The sequence below is a fragment of the Lytechinus variegatus genome, chromosome 12 (genome assembly GCF_018143015.1).
Source record: "Lytechinus variegatus isolate NC3 chromosome 12, Lvar_3.0, whole genome shotgun sequence".
Classification (NCBI taxonomy): domain Eukaryota; kingdom Metazoa; phylum Echinodermata; class Echinoidea; order Temnopleuroida; family Toxopneustidae; genus Lytechinus; species Lytechinus variegatus.
Window position 1 is genome coordinate 28,418,428 of NC_054751.1, and position 27,888 is coordinate 28,446,315.

A 27,888-nucleotide genomic window follows, 5' to 3' on the forward strand; every position below is an offset into this window, starting at 1 on the left:
GGCCGCCCTCTCTACGTTGTTGGCTGAAAATAATGATTATTGTCCTATCCTACCTTTATGGTATATATGTTGCTACTGTGAAGAGAATTTCAACTATACTCTAGTCCCTCTTTTTCTTTGTCTCCGACCTCCTCACGCTCCATGCAAGTTGCAGGGGGTCATTCTGATCAGTTGCTCTCCAGATCAAGCTCCTGAGGAAGAGCACCTTTGATAATCATGCTCTTGCCTTGTCTTGTCTTGGGTGAAGTCGGCATATGCAGACTTGCTGTAATCAGCTCTTTATATCAGTTGAGGGTAAGCTCACGATCTTTGAAGCATCTGTCTTCTTGCTAAATAATGTGAAGTGGTACTCAGTAATTTTGAAAGACGATTACATTTTTTATATTAGTTAAGAAAGATGAAAAGTATAAATATCATACCTTTAATTTATCTAGTCCACTTCTTCAACATCGGAATCTATTTAAGATCTTATTGCCAAATTAACACAACATGGTATAACAAATAGGGAATTATCTGTACAAAGCTAGCATTTTTCTCCAAACTTCAATGCCATACCTTTAATTTCAATAACTTTTCCATCAGTATGCAAAAGAACAAAAATGAGACCACTGCCAAATATAAGTGTCCTCAGAGACCAATTATGCATGCGCTTATACTGCCATTACATCTTCAGAAGATAGCTGATAGTACATGGAATACCGGGTGGGCCTACCCGTACTTGTTCAAGACTCGGTGGTTGTTCCCAAGGAATTAAAAGATCTCCCTTGTCGATACAATTCAGTGTCACCCTGTTCTATAACTTTTAAGGATTAATGCATGCAGTTGCTGGTCGGCCGTCGAATCATGTATTTCATAATTCGATTCACACTTGCAGTATATGTGAATCGAAGTATAACACAGATCTGGCATAGGCATTGGTTGAGATTGTTGGTGAAGGGGAATCCTATATTGTGAGCATCTGGTCGAAGATGTATGGTATAGAGGGTAGTTGTGAGAATATAACATGACATGGTGTGAATGTTAAATTGGTGTAGATTATTTGGAATCCCATGAAATGATTTGATACAAAATGATGAATTAAACGCTTTGTTTAAAGTCAGGCCTGTGAAACTCGAGCGATCATCAAACTTTCATGCATGTGTGCCACCTTTACATGTGGTTCATTTTTATAAGCTTTAATGTTCATTCCATTTTGCATAAGCTTTGATTTGATACCAAACATGATATGTTTAGTGTACACTAGATAAATCATAATTAAGAGGTTGGCCTACTATATGTAAAAAGGATGGTGTGGTTTATAACGTCATATATACACTCAGCAAAAAAAGTTCTTGGACACTTATAAAAGTTAAAATATTCCATATAGATATTTGATTTAATATTTTAATCAAATATATATATGGAATATTTTAACTTTTATAAGTGTCCAAGAACTTTTTTTCTGCTGAGTGTGTGTATATATATATAAATATATATATATATATATATATATATATATATATATATATATATATATATATATATATATATATATATATATATATATATATATACACTCAGCTCTTTTACATGTGTCACCAAGGATTGCATATATTGCATCTACAGACTGCTCCAAGTGCAAGGAGATCTACATCGGAGAAACGAAAAGGAGGCTAGCTGACAGAGTGACCGAACATCTTCGCTCCATCAGGATCAAGTCAGCAGGTTTGCCGGTAGCCCATCATTTTACCCAACCGGACCATAACATCGGGTACTTCAAGGTGTGCGTTCTTCTGGCTGGTTTTCGTTCAGATGGGATAAGGAAAGAGAAGGAGGAACGCCTCATCCACTCACTCGGCTTTCTCCAACCTGATGGAATGAATGCGTCTTTCCATTCTTTTCCCGTGGTGTGATTTTCTTTTCTCCCCCCCTCTCTCCCTCTCTCTCTTGCTTCCCTTTCTTCCTTTCTTTCTGTTGTCCTTCCCTTTCTTTTTCTTCTCTTTTTCTCTTTTTTCCCCCCAGCTGTCCTCTATTTCTGCCCCTTCTCTCCCTCTCTCTCTCTTTTCTTCTAGTCGGTTTTCTTTTTCCGTTTTCTCTCTTCCTTTTGTCTCCCCGGCTTTCTTCTTTTTCTTCCCTTCCCCTTTCTTTCTTTTTCTTTGTTTTCTCTCTCTCTCTTTTCTTTTGTACTGTTGCGCTTCGCGTCTTACCTCTTAGCGCGTTGTTTTTTACGCTTTGCGTTTTGCGCACTGCGTTTCTTGGTGTTGTTGACTAATAAATTCATCATTTCCTGATGAAGCCCTATGGGCGAAAATTTGATCAACTTTTCTATCTACGGTTGTTTTTATTCACATTATATTTTGCTTTATATATATATTTTTATATGTTAATTTTTCCAAAGGGTAGATAGCTCTGGGGAACCTTGATTTAAGCTACGCCTACCATTGTTCTCTTCATCCATTTCTTTACTATGTTTAAATAAAAAAAGAGTTGCCAAAAGCTGTTGTACATGTAAAGCTTTACACACACATAAATAAATAAATATATATATATAAATATGAATATATATATATATATATAAATATGAATATATATATATATATATATATATATATATATATATATATATATATATATTTATATATATATATATATATATTTATATATATATATATATAAATATATATTAAATAAATGAATATATATATAAAATATTCCATATATATATTTGATTGAAATATTAAATCAAATATATATATATTCATTTATTTATTTATTTATATATAAGCAAACAAATACTGATTTATAACCCATAAAAAAGAGATAATTTAAAACCCATCTGCATTATTCTAGTAACTCATCTACTGTTACTATCTAATGAATAGTTTTATCCATCTGGAATTGGAATTTTGTAGCAGTATAACATATTAGTATTATTCAGGGGCGGATCCAGCCTTCGCCAATAGGGGGAGGGGCGGAAATTTTTTCAGCCACATTTTCCCCGATCGGCCGCTCAAAGTTAATTTTTGTTTGTTTCTTTGAAGGGGTAGTCCTAATAGTTACTTCTAAGCTTTATATATATATATATATACATAGCACGGTGCGAGCAGATTTTTTCAAGAACTATGTTTAATTTACCTTTTGATGTAATCAAAATAGAAAATCTGTTCATGGCTACTTGTCAGCCATAAGACGTTACATATTTTGACTATCAAAATAATGCAAGCGCTAAGCTCGAGCTGAAAATTTTGACATTTTACATGAAGAATGGAAATTCTAGCAGTTTGGTAATCGTGAAAAGGATACGTATATAAAAAACACTTTTTTAAAATCAATTTGTAAATCAACCAAAATAAAGAAAGTTCAATTTCCGAGCTTAAATATGTTTTATTTACTTCAAAATTTGAAATTTAAGCTGCATATTGAGCAAGATATGTAACCTAAAAGGCAATGCGTGCGCGAAGCGCGAGCAAAAATTTTATATCCCGACATGAAATTTTTTTGTTATTATTTTCCAAGTCTTCCCCTCATCTTATTTTATTCACTCATCTTCCTCCTCTTAAGCTTCCCTTTTGATTTTTCTTCTCTCTTTCTTCCCCCCTTTTTTTGTTCCGCCAATAGGGGGAGGGGGGCCCCTCGGGCTCCCTTGATCCCCTATGTTATTGTTGTTGTTGTTTATTAAAATTGAGACAGAAACAGCTTGACCAAAAACACCCGCTTATCGGAAAATGAAGAGCGCCATCTTAAGTCCATACATAGAAATAATAATGTTAAAAAAAAAAAAACATTGACGACATCGATGAAAGAAAGGTGAGCATGATCTGCGGGTTCAAGCAAAATTTGGTAAAAGACGACAACGTTTCCTGTGTCAACGATGGAGATTTCTCGGAGAGAATCCTATAGGATCCTAGAAGTTTCTGAAGGTAAAATTATCATCTTTACGCCACTTATTTTATTTTGTACGAGACTGAGTCTGAGATAAACATGTGTATTCGCATTGACAATTGTCCTTCGCACACAGTGCGGCGCGCCATGCATGCCATGCACCGTGCAAACTGCAAGTCGCGTTTTGCAATTAGCTTTGCTTTGCAATCGCCTCCAGGCCCTTGCTCGGTTTATAATCAACTTCTATTAATTAACTTGATTGTAACTTACGGCCGTGTTTACGTCACCATCTTGATTTCTTTGTCTTCTGGAGTTCCGCTAGGCGACAGCACGCTAATCGCGCGCTGTAAGCTCTTCCCATCTGATCCTTTCAAAACAAATTTCTTGTTTTTTTAATGAATTCTTTAAAAATGAAATCATATCGCAGAAGTGTTGGAAATATTAAGTTGACCCCGTGTAGGCCTACGTGTTTTAGAGGGAAAGTAGAAATCTCGGGCCGGGGGCGAAAGTTTCAGGTTTTGTACCCGTACGTGGGTGAATATAGCTTGGGATCCCAGGCGTCAGTGGGGCCTGGGGAGTAACCTAGACAGCTGGCAGCCGTCTGTTTCGAGGAGTTTTTTAACATTTATTTTTTTATTTCTCCTCGTACACAGACGGCTCGCTATCGTGCAGCCACCATTATTTAGGGGACTTGCAATGCAAAATCCCCCCCGTCGGGGCTCTTCAATTTTTGTCTTTAATGATTAAAAATTTTGAAAGTTAAAACAACCAAAATGCAAGTTAATATTCCCTCTTGGCATTAATTGCCAAAAATGGAGAAAAGTCAAGTTAAAAGGAACAAAAACAGTGACTTACCTCAGCTGTCGCGCAAATTCACTTCCCCGTTTTATCCGATCTTAAGTACATAAACATATGGCCATCCCCTGTACAGATCGCGCTAGAACTTCGGTCTCTGTATTTGGTGAGTGAAGCCAACGGAGTTCAGCTGAACAACCAACAATTAACAGAGACCAAAGCTTTTGATCTAGGAGTAACCCTACGTAGATGACTTTTACTCCCCAGACGCCTCCAGGCTGGTGGAAATGGCATTCACTTTCAATGATTCACTAAATAAAATTTCAATTCAAACAAAATTGTGACTTGTTTTTTGTAAGTTGAGATAAAATTGTGTGAGGCCTAACGTTACTAGATTGAGGTCTAAACAGTAAATGACAAAATCTGTTGGTCATATACATGTAAATCACCCATGCTTTTTTCGTGCAGGGTATTCTGCAGTTGTCATGGTTGTTCCAAATTTTTTATAAGCAGAACTTGGCGTTTACCAGTAAAATGCTGTCCTACCGAGTTCCTACGGGAGTTACCACAAACAGAAACAGAAACTAGTTTTGTAGTTTTGAGATAGGCCTAGAGACTTTAGAGTGACTGATTTTTATTTTTTTCACCTCCATGAGAGATGAGATTATGATAGGAATTAAGAAATGTGTACTTGGAGGAGTGGGCTCTAAATTAATAAGCTGGAAGTCTTATAAACCAGGGAAAATAAATTAGTTGCGTTGAAATAGATCTATAGTCTAATAAAAAATAGAATAAACTGAATCCCAACTTCTTATTTGCCATGACCCAAGGTTCCACAAAGGCACAATACCAAATATACATGTCTGATGATGTTGTCCTAGACTGAGAACATCTGACAGCTACCACAGGAACCGTGCTTCTAAGCAAATCAAAATGAAGGAATTTATCAGATTTTGACCACCTGTCATGCAAGAAATGTTGATGAAACGTTCGTAGAAGTGTGCAAGTCGGCAGCTTTTGCACTCATTGACTTCTTAACAAACATGCAATGTGCAGTTGTCAAATGAAGAAAGGGGGATGGTGATTGAGAAACTTTGCATTATAATAGGTTTTATGGAATATTATTGAGATGCATATTTATATTGAAATTTAACATCGCATTTACAGAAAAAAGTGAGGTATACACTGAAGGAGATATTATTATTAACATACATGCACATGTATATTGCAGAAAAGCTTAAAGGTCAAGCCATCCCCAGAAAAATATTGATTTGAAATAAATCAAACTAGCATAATGCTGAAAATTTCATCGAAATTGGATATGAAATAGGAAAGTTGTGACATTAAAGTTTTGCTATTTTTATTTCACAAAACAGTTATATGCATAACTCACTAGCATGCAAATGAGACAGTCGATGATGTCCATCACTCAATTTTTCTTTTGTTTTCATTGTTTGAATTATACAATATTTCATTTTTCACAGATTTGACAATAAGGGCCAACTTGACAGAACCATATAGTATTGTTAAAGTAATGCTAATTTTACATGTTCAGGGAGGAATTAATCTTTAACTTGACAATGAGGAAAAAATTAGAATATTTCATACTTCATATATAATACCGACCAGGATGTGCATAAAACCTTTCCAACAAAACTTTAAAATGTCATAACTTTCATATTTTACATCCGATTCTGATGAAATTTTCAGTGAACTGGCTTGTTGGATTTTTCTCTTTTTATTCTTGAAGTAGAACTTTTTGTTGGGGTGGACTTGTCCTTTAACTAGTCAAATCTCAGAAATCAAATTATGATGTGGATAGTCTATCTAAAAATTTGTCCAAGATGATGGCTTTAATACTAAAATGGCTTTCCTTAACAAAAAATCAGAGTTGAAGTACATGTAGTTTGGCAAGAAGTGATAATTAAAATTAGATTGAAATTGTTTCTCACAATGTCGCCTAGGCAAGGTGATGTGTGAATTTGCAATTTTGATAAACCAATTGAGGAATCTAATTGGTGATTGAAATAGGTGATTGTGTGTCCAAAAAAGATGAGTGCTGGGGAAAAAGGCAAAGAGAAAGGGCATATAAATTATTGAATGTTAGCACAAAGTTTAAAAGACTGCGATATTTTGAGATTGTGAATCTGTACAGTACCCACCATTCAATTTGAAGAAAAAAATTGAAGGGGGGGGGGGTGCTGAATCACTTTAAAACTTCTTCCTTCAGCTAATTTATTCATCAGCAACTCAAAGAAATCGTGCTTTGATCAAAGATAGGTCCAAAGTCAGAGAAAAGGAAAAAAAGGCAGCAAAGAGTGACAAATAGAGGGAATTTTTTTCCCACCTGGAAATTATTTTGTAGAGGGCCAAAGCCCTTCCAGTGCTAAAGATTATGTCAGTCCTAAAGACTTTGTTGACTATTGGCCCAAGTTATATTTACAGGTACGTTGCATATGCATGGAATTTCACTCCTGTGCATGTTTAATTTTGCAATGTCATGGACTTGTGATGTCAGCAGTCGATATGTTTGCATGAGGAGGGCATGCACCAGCAATGGTCAAACTTATATTTATAGTTTTGTTTGGTAGATGTGAACCTTAAAAATTAGAGGCTACTAGTATTACATGCACATGTACTTATGCAGGTCTTTCTGTTTTTTTTTTTTTTTAACTATGGTTCTATTTCGGGGTTAGAAAAATATTTAGGAGGGTGATTCAGGCAATGTTATTCAATTTTTTTTTCAATAGTTGAACTCAAGTGTCTACATGTAGATGACAGGCAGTTTATATTAAATAGTTACACTTGACCATGGAATTATCCACCAATCTATAGATACGCTTTTTACACAGGATTTTCTTAACCCCGGACTATCGCTAACCCCGTACTATCCTTAACCCCGTACTATTTTCCTTTTCACACATGCCAAATTGTTTTTGCTAACCCCGGATAAGGAATGCTTGCTTTTTACACACGAAACTCGCTAACCCCGGACTATTGGTAGCTCATGAATATTCACGAGCGCACTGAGGGGTCATTCGGGTCATATCCAAAATCGCTGACTTCTGGCGCGCGCTTTTTTTTTCATCACCGTGATCGCTGTTCATGAATATTCATTATACTTACCTCTGATTGGACAACAGGGCCGGCTCTGTTGCGGGGCATGAATGGGAGCACTTAGCCCACTTTCGTTTTACACATGCGATCTTAACCCCGTTCTATTGCTCTTAGCACCGCAATTGGTGGGATAACCCTGCTTTTTTGCAGGGCCAAATAATCCCGTACTATAGGTGGGGTTAGCCCACTTTGCAAAAACGCTGTGTAAAACGAAAGTGGGCTAAGCTTAACCCCGTACTATAGGTGGGGCTAAATTGCCATTTAGCCCCACCAATAGTACAGGGTTAAGGAAATTTTAGCCTGTCTAAAAAGGGTACTAGCCACAGATTCCATTATTTGGTGACAATAGAGTTTTAAAGGTTATTACCATTTGTTGTAAGGGATTACAGGTAAGATCTATTGTCTTGTGATTAGCAGTGGATTAGTGAGATTACATGTTGCTTGGTACATGATGTACCTGAGACCCCAATTGCAACACGCCTGAGCTAGTGCAGTGAGGGAACTTCAAAGTTTGTTCATTGATCAAGGAATGCATCAGTTGTTTGAGGTTGAATAGGGGTGTTGATTTTCCTCTTTCCAAGCTGCTAACTGATGCCCCTATTAGTGGAATTTTATGAAAATAAAATTGAATGTTAGGTGGTTTCAGACCGCCTCGAAATTCATCAGTTCCAGGTATTTTCTGATTGGGAAATTTACCCGATCAGAAATTACCAGGTAATATTGGCAATGTGAAAGCAAACGCATAATATCCCCGAAAGAAAATACCCACTAAAAAGTAGGTATTTGGCAAAACTACAAAACTTTCGCGGGGATTTTTCCAAGGTCGCAGGTATGTGAAAGCAATATACGGGAACTTCAAGCACAGTGTGTAGTTGGGCGCCGGCGCCGTGGGTGGCTGCTGAGCTAATGGTTTTGAATCTCGCGCCTTGCCTTTTCATCAGACCTTATTGCGCATGCTCCTAACTTCAGGAATTTATTCCGAAGGGTATGTTTCGGGACGGTGTGAATGCAGGAATAATTAATAGGTATTTTTTAGCCTAAAAAAGATTTCGAAATTTAACAGGGATTCTTAAAATCGAGGCGGTTTGAAACCACCTATTGTCATTTTATGTTAATTTTTTTATCCCTTTGTTACAGTATTTATCAATTGATATCTGAATGAACATCTCAGAAAATGAATGAATATCCACGTCTTGTAGGCCTACATGTACTATGCTTTTGGAAATATACTGTGTAGTCCGAATGTTCATAAATACATGTACATTTTATTAGGGACCTGTCTATTCTCATTTCTATGGTACCTGTTTCAAGAAATTAGAAGATTTTGATATACACTGTAGTTTCAACTTTCAAAATAATTGAAAGTCATTATTCATACAGTATGAACAGGGGGTATCTTTTCTGTGGATCTACATGTAGCTTCTCATCAGAATTTGACACAACTTTCTTGTCTATTTTCCTACATAAATATAGATGAAAATGCTTTACAGGCCCAGGGGTGTAGAATTTCAGAGATATTTTGAATCAGACATGTACATGGAGATTTTTTGGAGATTCTACATAAATAGATGTGGGTAGCTACATGTACATTATGCAACCATGTTTTCTATAAATTTACAGTTCGACTTCCAGTGTCAATGATCTTTCATCATTCATTGCAATACATGTACACGTACGTTATGAGTAAAGTCTATTACATCATGGTTTTACATGTACATGGCATGTATTGTAAATATTTTACATTTACTTGTAGTTGTACTTGTTTATTTGAATGAATATGTTGATTTGATATTGCCACTTAACTTTTGGAGTACAAAGTACAATTATCAGGATCTTAGATACACTGTATATCCTGATCTTGACCTTTAGGATAATAATATTTGTTGTTGTGTGAAAACACTTGTGACTTGGCAAAGTTAATGAACAAGTCAAAGTTATGAACAAATTACATGATGTAGGAGTAATCAAAATCCAATTTTTTGTCTAGAAAACATCCAAGCACTGGCTGTGTTCATTAAGGAGAGAGAGAAAAAAAAGCACCCTTATTAATTGCATATATTGCTAAATTTGATTGGAATAATCAACATGTTCTTTTAAAATGTTGACCTGTGCCATACAATACAAGTCAGTGAAACATTATAATTAATAATAATGATTCTTACATTATATTTACCCAGGGTAGCCACTTCCCACTTCAGCTCTTATAAACTGTTCTCCAAATGCTAATTACCTTTCTCCATTCTAAAACATTGAGTACCTGACAAGAAGGCAGACCGCAGAAGGTCCAATTTTTTAAAAGTCTTTGGTATGACTCGACCAAGATCGAACCAGTGACCTCCCATTCAAAAGGGGGCACTCTACCACTGACCCAATATCTGTACAGTAAAACTTTTCATGAAAGTGAACATTCAGCTTGTGATATTAAGGAATTATCGGTGCTGTTTCAATAGAAAAAATAAATAAAAGGAGAATGAACATGCTGGTAAATGAACTTATACCCATGGCTTGACATTAGCGATCCAGGGCCAGCAAAAACAAACCTGGAGCCTCCAGTTTTGAGATGTGCCCAATTTGGTTTATAAATACGAGCGACCAAAAAATCTTAGGGTGCCGTTTGTTTTCCTGTTTCATTAATCAAGAAATAAATAAAAGAGTCTACATGTATGTCCAGTGGTGATGATTGCTTGCATTTTACTGCCTTTCCATGACTCGAATTGCAGGTCAGTTTGTTTGTGCCTTTTCCTTTTCTACAAGAATTTCCCATTGGTGCATTGGTGGCTTGGTGCTGAGGGCTCTTGGGACTTGTGCTTGCTGAGCTACATGTAGCAATCCTGGATTGTGCGCATTGTCTGCTACTCAGACCATATTGCGCTGCTTTGCGCATGCTCACAACTTCAAGATCATACCCCAAAAGGGTCTGATTCGGGTGGGTCTATGTATGCATACATGTACATGTATTATAACTACATGTAATGTACAATAATGGAGGCATGACCAACAACCTGTAAATTTTCAAGTATTTTGGAGATTAAGTTGGTCTTGGTCTGAAAGCACACCTATTTAATGCCATCAGTTCTCTAGTTTGTCACAGACTAATAATTTTTTCTTTTGATTTTAGGATCCAGTAAAGATGAAATCCGCTCAGCGTACAAACGGCAGGCCCTCAAATGGCACCCCGACAAGCACCAGAATTCTCCAGAGGCCACAAAGGTGGGTTACAAGTACATCTTCAATAAAACATTTCCTTCTTAAGGACTGTCTAGAGACAAACTGCATCTGTTTCAAACGGAGCTACAAATGTAAACTATCATTGTTGAAAGTTATTACCAAATCTCGCTGTCAGGCACAATTACATGAAATAGTACCTCACATACATATCTGAACAAAAACATTGTATAATGCTTGTTTAGTTTGGAATCATGTATTGGCATTTGTGTCGCATACTTTGCGACATAAGCAACCAAGAGAGATTATTATTTGTTTAGTAGGGAAAGTTTGTGTAATTGTATTTTAATATACACTATTTTTTTTCATTCTACTTGATATGTTGTCGTCAATTGAGACAGAATATTTTGGCTACTTAAATAGCACACAGGTCCACCTGTAGGTGCTCATGGCGCTTCAAGAAAATAAACATGCACAAAAACAATAATAGAAACGAACAAAAGAATAGTATTTTGAATTCTCCTAAATGAAACATACTAAACTGTTTAATGGGATAGGAATTGTCTCGTGTTGTCTGATGGTATTGGATTTAACCCCTCACAAACTTATATGAAGTTCACATACTTCAAATCATATACAAATAGAATTTTTTTTGGGGGGGGGATAATTTATGAGATGAAATATTATTATAAGCATTCCGTACATGTAATTTCTATATTCACCATGTTCTTCTCATGTTTTCTTTTTTAAACAGAAATTTCAACAGATAAGCTCGGCTTATGAGAGGCTGATGAAGCCTGAGGCGATTGAAGTTAGTCTTACCATGGTATGTTGTCGATTTCATGCTTTTCCTTTTCTTCTCGCATCTCCCAGTTCCACTTTGTTTTCTTCAGCCCTGTAGGCCTGTAAGATGAATATTTGCGATAGATGCATAAATAATTAATTTCAACTTATTGTGCACAGGATTACTGGCCAGTATTTTGAATTCGGGTTTAATTTAGACCATTGTTTATAGTGCTTGGATTATGAGAAGCCAAACATGTTTAAGAGTTTGTTTGAATTACATCCTCTTCATGCTTATTGTATTCATTCTCCATGCCTTTATGGTAAAGACAACGATGCTAGTTATTGTTTTCACCCAGTTGTGAAATGACTGGAGTGAAGAATAATTTGAATGATAAATTATCTATAAATATATATGTATATGCTATTAATATACAAATATGTACTACTGTTAGGGACTTGACGTTTGGCTATCCATAGTTAACCACAACTTTAGACCAGTGTCCCGTAACACAAAGGTTAGCAATTAATCATAAGATTGATTGTACATTGTAGTCAATGGAATCAATCGTAGAAAACTGTTTTATGATCATTGCAGGGCCATAATGCTTCATTATTAAATTGTAAATTGTATGATTTTGATATGGTAGTGTGCTATGTATAGGTCTTTGTTGTCACTTTTGTTGAGCCGCTGGCTCGTATTCTGAAGTCGGGTTTAACTTAAACTCCAGTTGAAAGTTGTGGTTTAAGCATGGATAGCCAATTGTTACATAAATCACTAACAGTAGAGATTTCATGATTACAGCTCATTTGACTCTCAAATCATTCATAATTGTCTAGGTAGTATATAGATGGTTGTCTTCACCTTTGATAATCGGGAAAGAGCACAATAAACATAAGAAACGTACAACTTGATAAAAGAATTGACACTTTTGGCTTCCCATAATTTTAGCACAGAGTTACATGTAGACCATGGTCTGTTGAGTTCTGACTTCAGAATACGGGCCTATACGTATATCTTGAATTTTAGGTTTCATTTCCTCGATATGGACAATTTCTTTTTCTTTTTTATGGGCTGACAACACAGGTGTCATGTTAATAGTCATCTCAAACAATAGTTGTACAGTGATGACACAATTGCCTACAGCAGGGCTCGACACTAGCGGTGGTCCGACGGTCCCAGACCGGTAAAAATCACTGTCGGGCCGGAAGATATCAGAAATAGGAAGATTTACTGGTCCGACATGACCAGTGAAAAATATTATTGGCGGGCCAGTAATTTTTTCCAAAAATAGCAAGATTTTAAGGGTCCGACATGACCAGTAATTAAAACCATTGTTGGGCTAATAACTTTTCAAGAAATGATCAAATTCACTGCGAACCATTCCCCCCCAATAAATTCTGTCATTCACACACAGAATGAATCGCACGTAATTGCTACTAGAGCAGATACAGTGTACACATGTAGCTAGCCAGCCACACAACTCACGTGGTAAATTCTCTACTAGCTGCGCGAACGAAGCTTGGCTATAAAACTCTGGCAGAAATCTCTCACAGAACTGTCAAAATTCGCGGTTCATACTCATGAAAGGCTCTTATAATGTCCATATTTCCTAAAAATTGGAGTAACCTGTCATTTGTAAGCAGTAAAAGGATAAATTTTCACTTCTGTTTGGTTCAAACAGATCGGGTTTCGGGTGATATCGTCTGAATACAAGTCAGCCCCACATATGCATTTATGTGTGTGTTGATACACTTGGTTTCTGACTTCCTTTCGTATTATTTATGATGATAGTTTTAGCTTTCTTCCTCTTTTTTCTTCCTATCTTTCTTTCCTTCTTTCATTTCAATCTTTCTTTGTTTCTTCCCTAATTTTTTTTGTTACTATCTTTTTTATTTTCCTTTTTTTCTTTAATTCGTTCTCTCTATCTTAAAAATATTTTTCTCCATTTTTTTCTCTTTCTTTCTTTTTTTCTTTCTTTTTTTCTTTCTTTCTTTCCTTCTTTCTTTCCTTCTTTCCTTCCTTCCTTCCTTCTTTTTTGATATTTTTCTTTCTTTAATTCTTGAGTCCATCCATCCTATATTCATCTCTTCCTTTCTTTCCTTCCTTTTACCCTTTTCTTTCTCATTCTTTGTTACTTTCTTTGTTTCTTTCTTCCACCCATCATTTATTACCTTTTTATTTCTTCTTTTCTTTGTCTCTCAGTCTTTCTTTTTTTCTTCCTTTCATCTTCTCTTTTACCTTTTCTTTTTTATATTGCGTATTTCCTTCCTTTATTTATTTATTTCCTTCTATCTATCATTTTACCTTTCTTCCTTCTTTCAATCCTTCCTCTCTTTCTTTCTTTTGTCCTTCTTTCCATCTCTCCTTTAACCCTTTCTTTTTTATTGCTTCTTCTTTCTTTCCTTATACTACTTTCTGGATTTGTTCTTTCTTTCTGTATTGCTTGCTTCATTTCTTTCCTTCATTTCTTTTTTCTTTTCTTTCTTTCTTTCTTTCTTTCTTTCTTTCTTATTTTTGTTCCTTTTTTATTCCTTCCTTCCTTTCCTTCTTTAGTTCTTTCTTTTTCATTCCTTCACATCTATCCTTTCTTTACTTTATCTTTTTTACTTCCTTCCTTTTTTATTCTTTCTTTCTTTTCCTCCCTTTCCTTCCTTCCTTTCTTCCTTCCTTCCTTTCTCTTATTTTTTCCTTTTCCTTCCTTCCTTCCTTTCTTTCCTTCTTCGTTTCTGTCTTGCTTTCTTTTTGTCCTTCATTTCATTGGGGGGGATAACGAAAGGCTAGACAAATAAACTTGCGCCTTTTTTAATGTTGTCTTTATTTTTTGGGACCAGTAGATTTTAGGTTCGGACCAGTAGAAATTTGAAAAACTGGGTATCTACTGGTCCGACATGAAAATGGGTTAGTGTGGAGCCCTGCCTACAGGCTTGGACTTTGAGCCTGTGAATTTCCCCTCTGTGCATGTATACAAAAGAGTTGCTTGACACTTGTCTCTAACCCCAAACATTTCATCTTCATAAAACACTCTTTTGTGTAAACATTTCATAGCTATACAAATAATACAATAGAAAATATGTGCATTATCCTAGTATTGCCATGTGCATCATAAAGCAGGTCCTGGGATCCATAACACAAAGCATTGCTATGGATTGCAAATTATGAAAGAACATTCCTGATTGGTTCCCGATCAGTAGTTGAACAAAATGCGCATGCCACAATAATTGTGATTGGTTGCCATTGAGTCCTGTTGAACTGATTTTGTTGCCAACAGTCTTGTAATGCATGCACCAAACTGACATTCACGGGGAAGAATTCTGAAAAATGCAAACCTTAGTCCCAAAATCAAGCTTAGTGGGATGTGCCCAAGAAAATGGAGTTACAATTGAAAGCAAATCAAATTAAAGTTTGATTTTGATCAAAGAACTTGTGCTTGATTTTTGGACATACCCTATACCTGATTGCACTTGAGATTCCTATTATTTTTTTTAAATGTGATGTCTTTGTAGGTGACAAATAGCAAGAGTTTTTTTTTTTTTCCTTCTAAGTGTATTGTTTAGATACCCTTATATGCTTTTCACACAGCACTTTTTTCCGTAACCCTGGGAAGTTGGTGGGGCTAAGGGGGAAGGGGGGGGGGTCTTAGCCTCATCAATATCCCCGGGTTAAGCCTAGCCCACTTCGTTTTCACTCTACGTTTAAGCAAAGTGGGCTAGCACAGTTAATAGTAAGGTACTATCTGGCCCTGCAAAAGAGCAGGGTTAACTGGCTTATTGCTAGTACCATAATCGGTGCTAAGAGATGCGGTATGTGAAATGAAACCGGGCTATTAAAGGTAAAAGTGGATCTAAGCATTAGCCTATCACATAGTGTAAAGTTGAAATTGCATGCTAATCACGTGCTGTGTGGCAAAATTGTCAATACTCATGAACTATGCGATGCATGTAGTCTGGGGCCCGGGGTTAAGAAAATAGTACGGGGTTAAGAAAGATGGTGTGAAAGCAAAAAACCAAAAAAAAGATTGAATGGATAGTAAGGGGTTAAGGTAATACAGTGTGAAAAGCGTATTATGTCCTGTTACATGTCGCTGTAGCAGTTTCAGGTTGGTACACAGGCACCTGCTCAGTTTTATGTGGGAAATCCCAGTCGGTATTGTGCAATAAGCGTGTCCTGAAGACAATACATGTACTACTGATTTCCACCCCACCGGAATTGAATTATAAATAGATTGATCGTTCAAGGAAAAATATACCAGGTTTTCTATAAACCAATGTGAAAGCAAAATACTTGTAGATTATTCCCAAAAGAAAAGAACTACATCCTGAAAAGAATACTATTGAATTGCACGTCCACCAGAATTACAGATTGATCTTTCAATCAATGGAATAGACTTAAATTAAAGTAATGAATGAGATCAAGAAGAACATATACATTTTCATTTTCAGTTTGTCGCCATATTTCATACATTTTACATTTAGATAGACATATAAAGTTAAAGATGATATGAGATCATGAAATGAAATTGTTCTATTGTATGGTTTTAAAATACTATTTCAACAATATACTGTACTTGGTGAGTAAAAAAACTTGACATCTCACAAATCCCCAATTTAAGGAAAGAATATGTCATGAATGCATAATCATTATAATGTATATGAATGGAAATAGGATGTTCTCCCAAATAATTTGATACCATATTCATGTGGTACAGTCCGACCTCTCTTATCCGGACACGTTGGGACCAGCACCAATCCGGATAAGGGATTTATCCGGATCTGGGAGACCCAATATTAAATACACGCAGCTGCGCTGCCGGCTGCCTCCCCAGGCTACCGGCGGTAGCTACACTATTGTAGTGGGCGTACGGTAAAGATAATATTCACTGCAGAGTCAGTGCAAATTATAGGCAGTGTTTTTATGGAAATGAAATCGATCGATAGCCAAAACTCTTGGATAATTTACCTGCTAAAATGACTGAGGTATACAACCAGCATACCTCGAAAGAAAGAGAATGACTCGATGAAACCAAGTTTTAAAATTAGATCATCGCGGCGGGTATCGCAGCTACGCAATGTTATACAAATAGCGAATAGGCATGAGTGCAATGGTGCAAGATTTCGCATGAGGTGAAAGAAAGATGCTCTATTCAACGAGGCGTTAGCCGAGTTGAATAGAGCATTTCTTTCTTTCACCGAATGCGAAATCTCGCACCATTGCACGAATAAGAATATTCGCTATTTCTGTTGTACAACGCCTCGGAATCTAGCGAAAATATGAAAAAAGAAGGGTTTTTCCCTCCAGTAATCTATGAAAAAGGAGCAAAAATATTGAAAGCGAAAAGCAAAATCCCACAAGCGCACATGATCTTGGACAGCATTGCGCATTTAGCCAGCGGGTTGTACGCGCATTGTCATCTTATTCAATGAAATCGCATTGTGACGTCACCTCCTAAAGCCGTGCAACGGTACATTTTGGATGGTACGTCTTGTGTGCAACGGTACGAATGTGTGACATTCAGCCTTCCATTTGATCGCGTACAACAAGCTAAGTAGGCGTTGTACAATATACAAATAGCGAATAGGCATGAGTGCAATGGTGCAAGATTTCGCATGAGGTGAAAGAAAGATGCTCTATTCAACGAGGCGTTAGCCGAGTTGAATAGAGCATTTCTTTCTTTCACCGAATGCGAAATCTCGCACCATTGCACGAATAAGAATATTCGCTATTTCTGTTGTACAACGCCTCGGAATCTAGCGAAAATATGAAAAAAGAAGGGTTTTTCCCTCCAGTAATCTATGAAAAAGGAGCAAAAATATTGAAAGCGAAAAGCAAAATCCCACAAGCGCACATGATCTTGGACAGCATTGCGCATTTAGCCAGCGGGTTGTACGCGCATTGTCATCTTATTCAATGAAATCGCATTGTGACGTCACCTCCTAAAGCCGTGCAACGGTACATTTTGGATGGTACGTCTTGTGTGCAACGGTACGAATGTGTGACATTCAGCCTTCCATTTGATCGCGTACAACAAGCTAAGTAGGCGTTGTACAACAGCCATTGTTACACTGACTGTAGGCTCAAACATGATAGATGGCGCTGTCCGTATTGAGGCCTAAAGTTAGCTAGCAAGGCATGTGTTGTTTTTCCCGCGAAGCAAAAAGAGAAACGTGATGAAATGTTTGCACTGCGCCCTGATTTACTGGAAATTATCATTCCTAAAGTTCTTTTGGTGATTTGGGTGAGATATTTTCATGAAATATATGTTTGGTGTAGGGTGACTATGTTGGGAAATATATGTAATCAAAGTGAGTTTACATATAGGATTGAGTTTAGATTGAAATCTTATTTCCTCACGTACCGGTACTAGATTAAAAAAAAAAAAAAAAAAATCTCGGCAAGTGTGCGTCCGGATAATAGAGAGATCCGGATAAGGGGAGGCCGGATAAGAGAGGTCGGACTGTATGTATTAATGCTTGGATGATCAGGAGGTATTCTTTTCAGTGATGTAAATTTTGATTTGCACCAAATTAAGGCATGACTGCAAAGAATGATTCCGTTTGTCGATGATGTCATTATCGTACAACAAGGGTTACTTGCAAAATCCATTTCAAAACACCTTTTAGTACAGTAAGTTATGTTATAATTGTTTAATAACCACATTTTATTATCAATTCTCTAGTTAATTTCATTTAAAAGGGACTAGCAACTATGTTTACTAACTCATTTAGGTTTATGGAATCATTTGCATCTTGATTCATTCATCACAGTCATGCCTTAATTTGATGCAAGTCAAAATTCACATCACTGCAAAGAATACCTCCTGTGCATCCAAGCGTTAAGACATGTACCGCATAAATATGGTATCAATTTATTCAGAACATACTCTTTCCAGCCATATATAATTAATAAATATGTGTTCATGGCATGTTTTTTCCTTAAATTGGGGATTTGTGAGGTGTCATATGTTTTTTTTTATTTACTCACATGGTAGTAACTCAGAAATGCCATATGCAATATGAGATTTTACCAGTGAATATGTAGGGGCATATGTTGGAAGCTAAGCTTGTCAGTTATAGGCTCAGATAAGAAATAGAAGATAAGATAAAGGCTATGTTTGTATAACAATTGATCAATGTAAAAAATATATTGGTAGTGAGTGACCCAATTTTAATAAATTTCATTACATCTGCTACACACCCTTGAAGAAAGGACATTGGTGAAGGGGGAACAATATTCACTACTGAATGATACGCGCCATATAAGCTAAAACAACAACAACAATGTGCTTTTAAATGTACCTTGTAAGCATTTGGAAACCTATACAAATCGGAAGCAAGACATTCTCTTATCAAATATACACGTACACCACTGGAAAAATTGATAAGTGCTTCTACAAAATAAACAATGCTTGCAAGTTTATGCATTTTCACCACTTAACAGCAAAGTGTTTCCTTGCGAGAAACATTCAAATTACATGTAGTGATTCTAAAACATGTACATGTAGTACTTTTTAATACCGTTCTGAATTCTCTCAGATAATCTCATGTGAGGATGTGTGTGTTTGTACATTACTTACTGTAGAAAGATACAATCCTTTTCTTGTTTTACAGATAATGAAAATAAGCAATAATTTGAAGAGGTTAATAACATTGACAGTATTTGGTGATTACATGTATTTTTGAGCAAAAAATAATTGTTATATCCTTGTTAAAATTGTTATAAAAATACATTTTAGTCTGTAAAACAGGAAAAAGTTATTGTTGATATTGATTTTTTTTTCATACATGTAGAAGTATGAAGTTTATATCATGTCATACTTTACTGATGATTTGTTTTTATCCACTCCCTATTTTTTCTGCTGTTCTATCTTACATCTTTCCCATTTCCCCCACAATTCTGTTCCCTACCTGATCACCCCTACCCCCCTCTTCTCTTCTCACCCCTCCCCTCTGCCCTCCCACCCTCCTCTCCACTCAAAACTATTTTACAAATACAGGAACAGATGTTTGATTTATTTGCACATGTCTTTTGTGGAAATAGAGGTATGTACTGTATACCTTAAGCTTCTTATGAATTCACGCTATTGTACTTGTAATTATTAGTGTGGTTTTTGTCTCACCTGCGAAGCAAAGTGAGACTATAGGCGCCGCTTTTCCGACGGCGGCGGCGGCGTCAACATCAAATCTTAACCTGAGGTTAAGTTTTTGAGATGACATCATAACTTAGAAAGTATATGGACCTAGTTAATAAAACTTGGCCATAAGGTTAATCAAGTATTACTGAACATCCTATTAGAGTTTCATGTCACATGACCAAGGTCAAAGGTCATTTAGGGTCAATGAACTTAGACCATGTTGGAGGAATCAACATCGAAATCTTAACCTGAGGTTAAGTTTTTGAAATGTCATCATAACTTAAAAAATATATGGACCTAGTTCATGAAACTTGGACATAAGGTTAATCAAGTATCAATGAACATCCTGCATGAGTTTCACGTCACATGACCAAGGTCAAAGGTCATTTAGGGTCAATGAACTTTGGACGAATTGGGGATATCTGTTGAATTCCCATCATAACTTTGAAAGTTTATGGATCTGATTCATGAAACTTGGACATAATAGTAATCAAGCATCACTGAACATTTTGTGCAAGTTTCAGGTCACATGATCAAGGTCAAAGGTCATTTAGGGTCAATGAACTTTGGCCGAATTGGGGATATCTGTTGAATTCCCATCATAACTTTGAAAGTTTATGGATCTGATTCATGAAACTTGGACATAATAGTAATCAAGCATCACTGAACATTTTGTGCAAGTTTCAGGTCTCATGATTAAGGTCAAAGGTCATTTAGGGTCAATGAACTTTGGCCGAATCGGGGGTATCTGTTGAATTACCATCATAACTTTGAAAGTTTATGGATCTGATTCATGAAACTTGGACATAATAGTAATCAAGCATCACTGAACATTTTGTGCAAGTTTCAGGTCACATGATCAAGGTCAAAGGTCATTTAGGGTCAATGAACTTTGGCCGAATTGGGGATATCTGTTGAATTCCCATCATAACTTTGAAAGTTTATGGATCTGATTCATGAAACTTGGACATAATAGTAATCAAGCATCACTGAACATTTTGTGCAAGTTTCAGGTCTCATGATTAAGGTCAAAGGTCATTTAGGGTCAATGAACTTTGGCCGAATTGGGGGTATCTGTTGAATTACCATCATAACTTTGAAAGTTTATTGGTCTAGTTCGTTAAACTTGGAAATTAGAGTAACCAAGTATCACTGAACATCCTGTGCGTGTTTCAGGTCACATGTCCAAGGTCAAAGGTCAATGAACTTTAGCCGAATTGGGTGTATCTGTTGAATTACCATCATAACTTTGAAAGTTTATGGATCTGATTCATGAAACTTGTACATAAGAGTAATCAAGTATCACTGAACATCCTGTTCCAGTTTCAGGTCACATGATCAAGGTCAAAGGTCATGTAAGGTCAATGAACTTTGGCCATGTTGGGGTTTTTTGTTGAATAACCATCATATCTCTGTAAGTTTATTGGTCTAGTTCATAAAAAGAGGACATAAGAGTAACCATGTATCACTGAACATCTTGTGCGAGTTAGAGTAGTATGCAAAGTCAGCACTGCTGCTATATTGAACCGCGTGATGCAGGTGAGACGGCCAGAGGCATTCCACTTGTTTTTTTTTAGATCCTCTGTCATTCTCGAATGACATTTTTTTTTTTCTTGAGGGGGGGTTCAAAGTCTTGGATATTTCAAATGCTATCCCATGTTCCCATAATATCCCCATTTTACTTTCTCTTTCTGCAGTGTTTGATGATATATAATATATATATATATCACTATATTCTTAATATTCCATTTCCGTGTTAATATACTGCAATATGTTTATTTCCTTTTACATAAATTCCATGTGTTTTCGTTTAATATTGGAATTTTAGGAAGCAATTCATTTCAATTCACTTCAACTCAAATAATCATGCAATCAGAAAATTTTAATCATCCCGTGTTGCTCTTGTTTAACACATATAATAGATACATACAGACAGGGTATATTATAAAAAGTTTCTTTAAGTTACTTATTGATGACTTTAAAGAAAAAAATAGTTTTCAAGTCACTCATTGATGCTACAGGAAAAAAATTAACCCCCTCCCCCCCCAAAAAAAAAAATTGGGGTTACTTATTGAGCTTATCAAGCTCAAATTTGTTACATTGTACATCAGTTGGACATTGGACCCTGTAAAGAATTCCAGGGGCCCTTTTGCAGTTTTCCCAAGACCCTTTTTGGGCATTTTGGGGCCAAAAAATAGCCCTGAAATCTCATGTAATTTTCTCTTTCCTGTAATGCCTTTTTATCTCAATTGTTTTATTCTTTCTTTTAGGTTTCTCCAATGGCTTTTACAGTTTTGCTGATGATACAGACAGTGATAGCAGCACTGATTTTTCCTACAGACCTAATGCTTTTAGAGACAACAAGTCAAGCAGAGAGAAAGGTTTTTATATGATTAATGATTACATTGACATCTGGGAACCCTGATATTATTAACTCTTTCCATGCCAAAGCTGGTACTTATTACTACAACGGGGAGCCCTTTCGTAATGAGCCCCCCCCCAAAAAAAAAAAAAAATTAAATAAAGTTGAGGGGGCCAAACATGATGTTTTAAGCAAAATCTTTAGATACGTCATGAGCAAAGATTTGACCCTCTTAATATGATTTAAGCTAATTTTGTAATAGATTTTGATAAAATATCTATAGAACAATATAATGTTTCACCATTTTCCCTTTCCTTTTCTTTAATTATTTTTCTCTCTTGGTGGTGGATTTTTTTTTTTTTCGGGGGGGGGGGGGTGGGCATAGCCCCAAACTCTCCATCTATATGCAAATGACAGGGAGTCAGGGAGTGTCATGGTGTAGTGGTTCTGATGACGGCCTTTCAAACAGGCTGGTCCCTGATCAGAGCAGATTAGAGAATTTAGTATTCAGTATATCAATTTTAAGTGGAGATGAATGATTGTATTATCAACAACCTCAGACTGTAAGAGCAGGTTTCTGGCCCTTTGGTCGGTCGATAATAATATGCAGACATAATTACAGCTCTGCGATAAAGAAAAAATTGATGTAACTGTTAACAATGTGGATGTTCTTCATACCCTTTTTTTTCTCTTCTTTTTTTACAGATAATTCAAGTCCACCACCTGTCACTGTAAGTTATTATTTGATCTACAGGAAGTGTCTAATGTCAATAATGAATGCTGATGGGTGTTTTTTGAGTTGTTCATAGGATATAAATAAATTTACACAGAACTGGTGACCCTTTCATGTGCTATGGCCCATATTCTGAAGTCAGGTATAACTTAAACTCCGGTTTAAAGTTGTGGTTTTAGTATGGATAGCCAATTGTTACATAAATCACTTTACAGTAGAGATATCATATTTTAGCTTATTTGGCTCTCAAAACATTCATAATTGTGTCGGAAGTATAAATAGATATTTGTCTCCACCATCGATGAATCAGGAAAGAGCACAGTAAACATAAGAAACATACAACTTAAAAAAATTGTTAAAACATTTGGCTCCCCATAATTTGAGCACAGAGTTAGACCATGGTCCTAGTTAAACCTGACTTCAGAATTCGGGCCTATGTGACTAATTGGCACCTAAGAATATGTTCCAGTCGTGTGAAAAGTTATGTGTCACTTTACTAATAGCTTTATGAAACAACCACCAGGGGCCCGTAACAAAGCTTAGAAGTGATCGTAGAAAATTTGTCTGTGGTTGATTGCTTTGGCTACAATGTACAATCGTGTTACGGGAGCCAGGTACCAATTTTACAGCTAAGACTGACAGAATTTCAAGGGAAATTTCTTGTAATTGAAAAGTCACTTGTGTTGATATTTTGATAAGCGATCGACCAAATATTGTCTATTGATTGAAGTTGCAATGTCACAATATTTGGATATTTCCTCAGCTCTGGAATAGATTTTTTCTAGTTCATCAGTGTTAAGGCATGGTCACACCGCCCAAGCGTTGTTGGAGCCGTCTTGGAGCGGTAGGGAAAGAGGGCCGAATTTCGCTCACAAAATTGGGGGAAAAATTGAAAACATAATCGAAAAAAAAAAAAAATCAAAATCGAAAATAGTGAACGGTGGCGAGCGGTGATGATCTTTTTCTCTCCGCTCCACGACCGCTCCAACAATGCTCAGGCGGTGTGACCATGCCTATATAAATGCCTATCATTATCAAGGTTTCCCTAAATCTTTCATTGGTAGGTAATTCTGATTCATTCTCATTTATACAGGAGGCTGAAAGGCGCCAAGCAGAGTTACGGAAAGAGGAGGAGAAACTAAAAAAACAAAAAGAAAAGCGGAGAGAGCGGAAGAAAAGAAGGAAAGCGAAGAAAAAACAGGAGAAAGAGGTTCGATATGGTGGAGGTGATAACAAGAAGAAAGGAAAGAAAGAAGTCGTTCCAGAATCTTCAGAGGAGGAGGAGGAAGAGGAAGAAGAGGAGATTATAACAAATAAAGAAAATATACAAGTAAGTCCCAAGCTACAAGAATTTTTTAGGTGTCTCTTATCAATGGGTGCTATGTAGAGGCGTCTTGGTCAAATGGCACTGACTCTCGTCTTTCAATTTGAGGGATATGGGTTCAATTCCAAGCCATGGCGTGTTTTACTTCAGCAAGAAATTCACTCACATTGTGCTGCACTCAACCCAGGTGAGGTTAATGGATACCTTGGAGGGGAGGGGAGGGGATTAGAGATGGAGAGATATTCTATTTTGAGTAAAGAGTCAATTGTTAAAGCACATACAAACCAATAGTGTCATCACGAGTCCTCAACTACTCATACATGGCCAGTTTCCTGACCCATAATGCTAGTGTAGTCTAATAATATAGACCCACTTGTATGATAACATGCTAATTATAGCGTCTTGGTGTAGCGGTTCTGACTCTCGCCTTGTAATCAGAGGGTCGTGTGTTCGAATCCCACCATGGCCTAGCGTCCTTTGGCAAGGCGTTAATCCACACTTTGCCACTCTCCACCCAGGTGTTAAATGGGTACCCGGTAGGATGTGAAAGCCTATATGTAGTATGCCTAGCAATTGAGTCTTGGAACTCTTGTTGGAATGCTCCCCAGGGAGTGGAGAAGGTGCATACATTGTATGCGGGCATGCAAGGATCCGATGACCGGGGTAATGATATGTCTGTAAAGCGCTTAGAGACGTTGTTTTGATGTATTAAGCGCTATATAAATGCGGAATATTATTATTATTATTAATTAACTACTCAATACATTTATACCGCAATAATTATGTTACCAAGTAGCAAAACAATTACTTTTCTTCTTAAAACATTTTAGTTTCTCTATACAAATGCAATCGTAGGTCAAATTATTCTCTGTAGTATTAGTAGATATCTAAAAACGAATATTGTAAGACTATATATTTATAACACACAGTCAATGAGCGACCACAAACTGTTCACTCCCCCTTTAAATCTGCACCTTTCTTTCTCTTAACTGTACAAATGAGCATTTGCTGCACCACCACCAGGGGGGGGGCTTAATAACACCCTGGCAGTAATCTGCAGGCACAGACCCTGATAGAAACTATTATGATAGAAACTATTATGATAAAACAAATTGGGTCTCCTTTTAAAGACTAGCACATATAAAACTTGCTGTTTCAATCCATTTCAATTCATGAGCGAGAGGTCCTTGAGTACACAAGGCATTATAGGCTGCACATTCAGACCCTTAACGCGAGTGTAGGGTTTGCACAGCAGACTGCCCTTGCAGTGCTTTCTGAATTAAATGATGAATTACATGACAGGGATCAGCGATCGCAGCTGGGCATACAATACTTGGATCTCTTCAAGAATGCATTCTCAATAGATCCTATTCTATTATAAGAGCACAAAAAGCCATTTGAGGACACATGATTTAAAGGTGCCTGGATCCATCCACAGCTTCCCTGGGATAGCAATTTGAGGAAAATGTGACATATGTGAAAGGTCCCATTGTATTGCCCATTGGAACCAGCCTTTAGAGGCACTTGGGTCAAAGGTCAGATCTAATGTTATCATGAAAACCAATCAAGGCTGTCTAAAGATAGCATTCTTCATCCTGATCTTGTTCACAGATTGTTCAGCAGACAGCCTCAGTGTAACCTTCTCTGACTGTCTAGCCACTTCCATAACGGTTCCTCTGTTTGGCTTAAACATCCGCACATCCTGTTATTGTTGGATCTGCGGAACTGGGTTGCATTGCTTTGCATTGAAGCTCGTCATGGGGATTTCGCAATGGATTGCAGCACAAATGATCCTGTGGTTGAAGTTGCACAATCTATTCTAGAAATGCTTGACAGTGTTTGTCTGCTACACGTGTGCCTCGTAATGTTTTATGGATATAGGCGGTGCTTTTTCAGCTGTGAGCCATGTTGTGGACCAATGCTTGTCTCGCTCTGAGCGATTTGTCCGATTTTGACATTCGCATCCTCGGTGGCCGTTTCGCTCATGTGATTATGTTGAGCATATTTATTGTGTCCTGTGCTGTGGTTATGAAACTTTGGCAGATGGAATGGAAGGTTTGTATGTGCAAGATAGTTTAAGGAAATTAAAAAGTTTGTAGCTGTAGTAAACGTCACCCGTCTGAAATATAGATATAGACAAGGATTTACCTTGATCCTTGGTATCCATAGCTGCTGATGACCGTTGCGGGTGACGACCGATGCGGATGACGACTTCTACTAGAGATCCATGTTGACTCAACGTATAACTGTTTACCAGAGATCCTCTGAAACTGACTGCCTGAAACTACCAACCGAACAGAACTAACTTTATAAACTGAATGAACTCAGTTTTGGAGATCGTCGCAGGGCTATTTTATAATGGTGCAGTCGCACGCATGGTCCGTCGCGGCACTGTTGAGGTCACGACCCAACGCACCATGCGTGCGCCAATAATCTCCATACAGATTGTTGTATTTAACCAGTCTTCATTCATCTGTATTAATCAGTCTGAGACATCCCAACTTACATAAAGGTGTTTATTTTCCTTCTTTATAGCTTTTTTCAGGATTGAAAAATTTTGCTTTTCGTCTGCTAGAGAGTTCTATGTATTGCACCCTGTGCATTGCTCTATGCACTCTGGAATCCATTACCATTACCCTGCATGCAATTCTTATGCACACATACCCAATGGGATTATCACAATTCTGTGATAAGTTATTTGATATACAATATGAATTACTATTATGCAATGTACTATACCCTGGTATAGTACATTGTTTGTTAGAAGCTACTTACTTTGCATTAGTGGGAGTTCACTGTATTCAAGAATTTCTGGGAGGGGGGAGGGGTAGGTAAGAAAGTGAAAGTGTAAAATGTCTGACAACTTGTGAAGGAGCAAAGGGATAGAATAGTCACAGGGCCTCTCTTTTTCTTGCATTCAAAACTTCAAATAGGATTTTGTGCAGTCATTTTAAAGTTTTTGATAGAAACTTGGGGCTTTATTAACTGCCCTGTATGTTTCCTCCCTTACAGGCAAATTCGTTAAATGGAGATTCAACGGCAAGCTCCCCCATTGACAAGTCTTCCAAGGCCCAAGCTGTCAACGGCGAAAGATCGGCCGACGACCATTCCCAGACCAATATAAACTCACACTTTGAAAGCAATTCCAACCATCGAAAGGAGGTCCACGATGGCCATCAGCAGGGGGAAGGAGACGGGAGAGGGAGAGAAGGTGTAGTAGAAGGAGGCGGAGGCGATGGAGCCAAGCAGACGGAGGGAAGGAAAACGCAGACAAAGACCAAAAAAGCCGCAGGAAACCCCAATATACACAATCCTGGGTAGGTTAAGAGTTTAATGGCTCAATTTTCAGTTGCCAGCATTGGATCCTGGATTTTGAAAAAAGAGGGGGCACAAATGACAAATTTCTTAGATTTAGCTATATTAATATGAATGTTTAATGGGCAATTTTGAAAAATATAGAGGGGGCATGCACTTTGACCCCCGCCTGTATATGCCACTGAGTTGTATATGTACATAGAGGTTAGGATGCAGCAGGGACAGAGAGAGAGAGAGAAGTTGCAGGGACTGCATGAAAATTTAGATTGCCTTATTTTCTTGCAACATTTGATTTGGTCGA

The 27,888-nt window shown here is 37.0% G+C and overlaps 2 protein-coding genes across 2 annotated transcripts in view; both read left to right on the top strand.

The window, feature by feature from the left end:
• The first annotated feature begins 17 nt into the window (after positions 1–17).
• Positions 18–2,011, top strand: LOC121424822. The gene is made up of 2 exons (XM_041620619.1): positions 18–294; positions 1,606–2,011. The coding sequence occupies exons 1-2, from the start codon at positions 255–257 to the stop codon at positions 1,890–1,892; spliced, it is 327 nt and encodes a 108-aa protein (XP_041476553.1). The 5' UTR covers positions 18–254; the 3' UTR covers positions 1,893–2,011.
• Positions 2,012–3,760: 1,749 nt separating this feature from the next.
• LOC121425605 (dnaJ homolog subfamily C member 21-like) overlaps positions 3,761–27,888 on the top strand; it is a 40,775-nt gene continuing 16,647 nt past the window's right edge. Inside the window, exons 1-8 of the mRNA XM_041621723.1 lie at positions 3,761–3,899; positions 10,892–10,983; positions 11,693–11,764; positions 19,716–19,761; positions 22,124–22,234; positions 22,921–22,946; positions 24,042–24,278; positions 27,285–27,589. Coding sequence (XP_041477657.1) covers positions 3,851–3,899; positions 10,892–10,983; positions 11,693–11,764; positions 19,716–19,761; positions 22,124–22,234; positions 22,921–22,946; positions 24,042–24,278; positions 27,285–27,589 — 938 coding nt within the window. The 5' untranslated portion in view covers positions 3,761–3,850. The remainder of the gene's footprint in view (positions 3,900–10,891; positions 10,984–11,692; positions 11,765–19,715; positions 19,762–22,123; positions 22,235–22,920; positions 22,947–24,041; positions 24,279–27,284; positions 27,590–27,888) is intronic.

Excerpts from the sequence above, each read along its gene's own strand:
- LOC121424822 (XM_041620619.1), top strand. The coding sequence starts at position 255 with ATGCAGACTTGCTGTAATCAGCTCTTTATATCAGTTGAGG. Across the intron at positions 295-1,605 it reads GCTCTTTATATCAGTTGAGG|ACTGCTCCAAGTGCAAGGAG; the intron begins GTAAGCTCACGA and ends TTGCATCTACAG.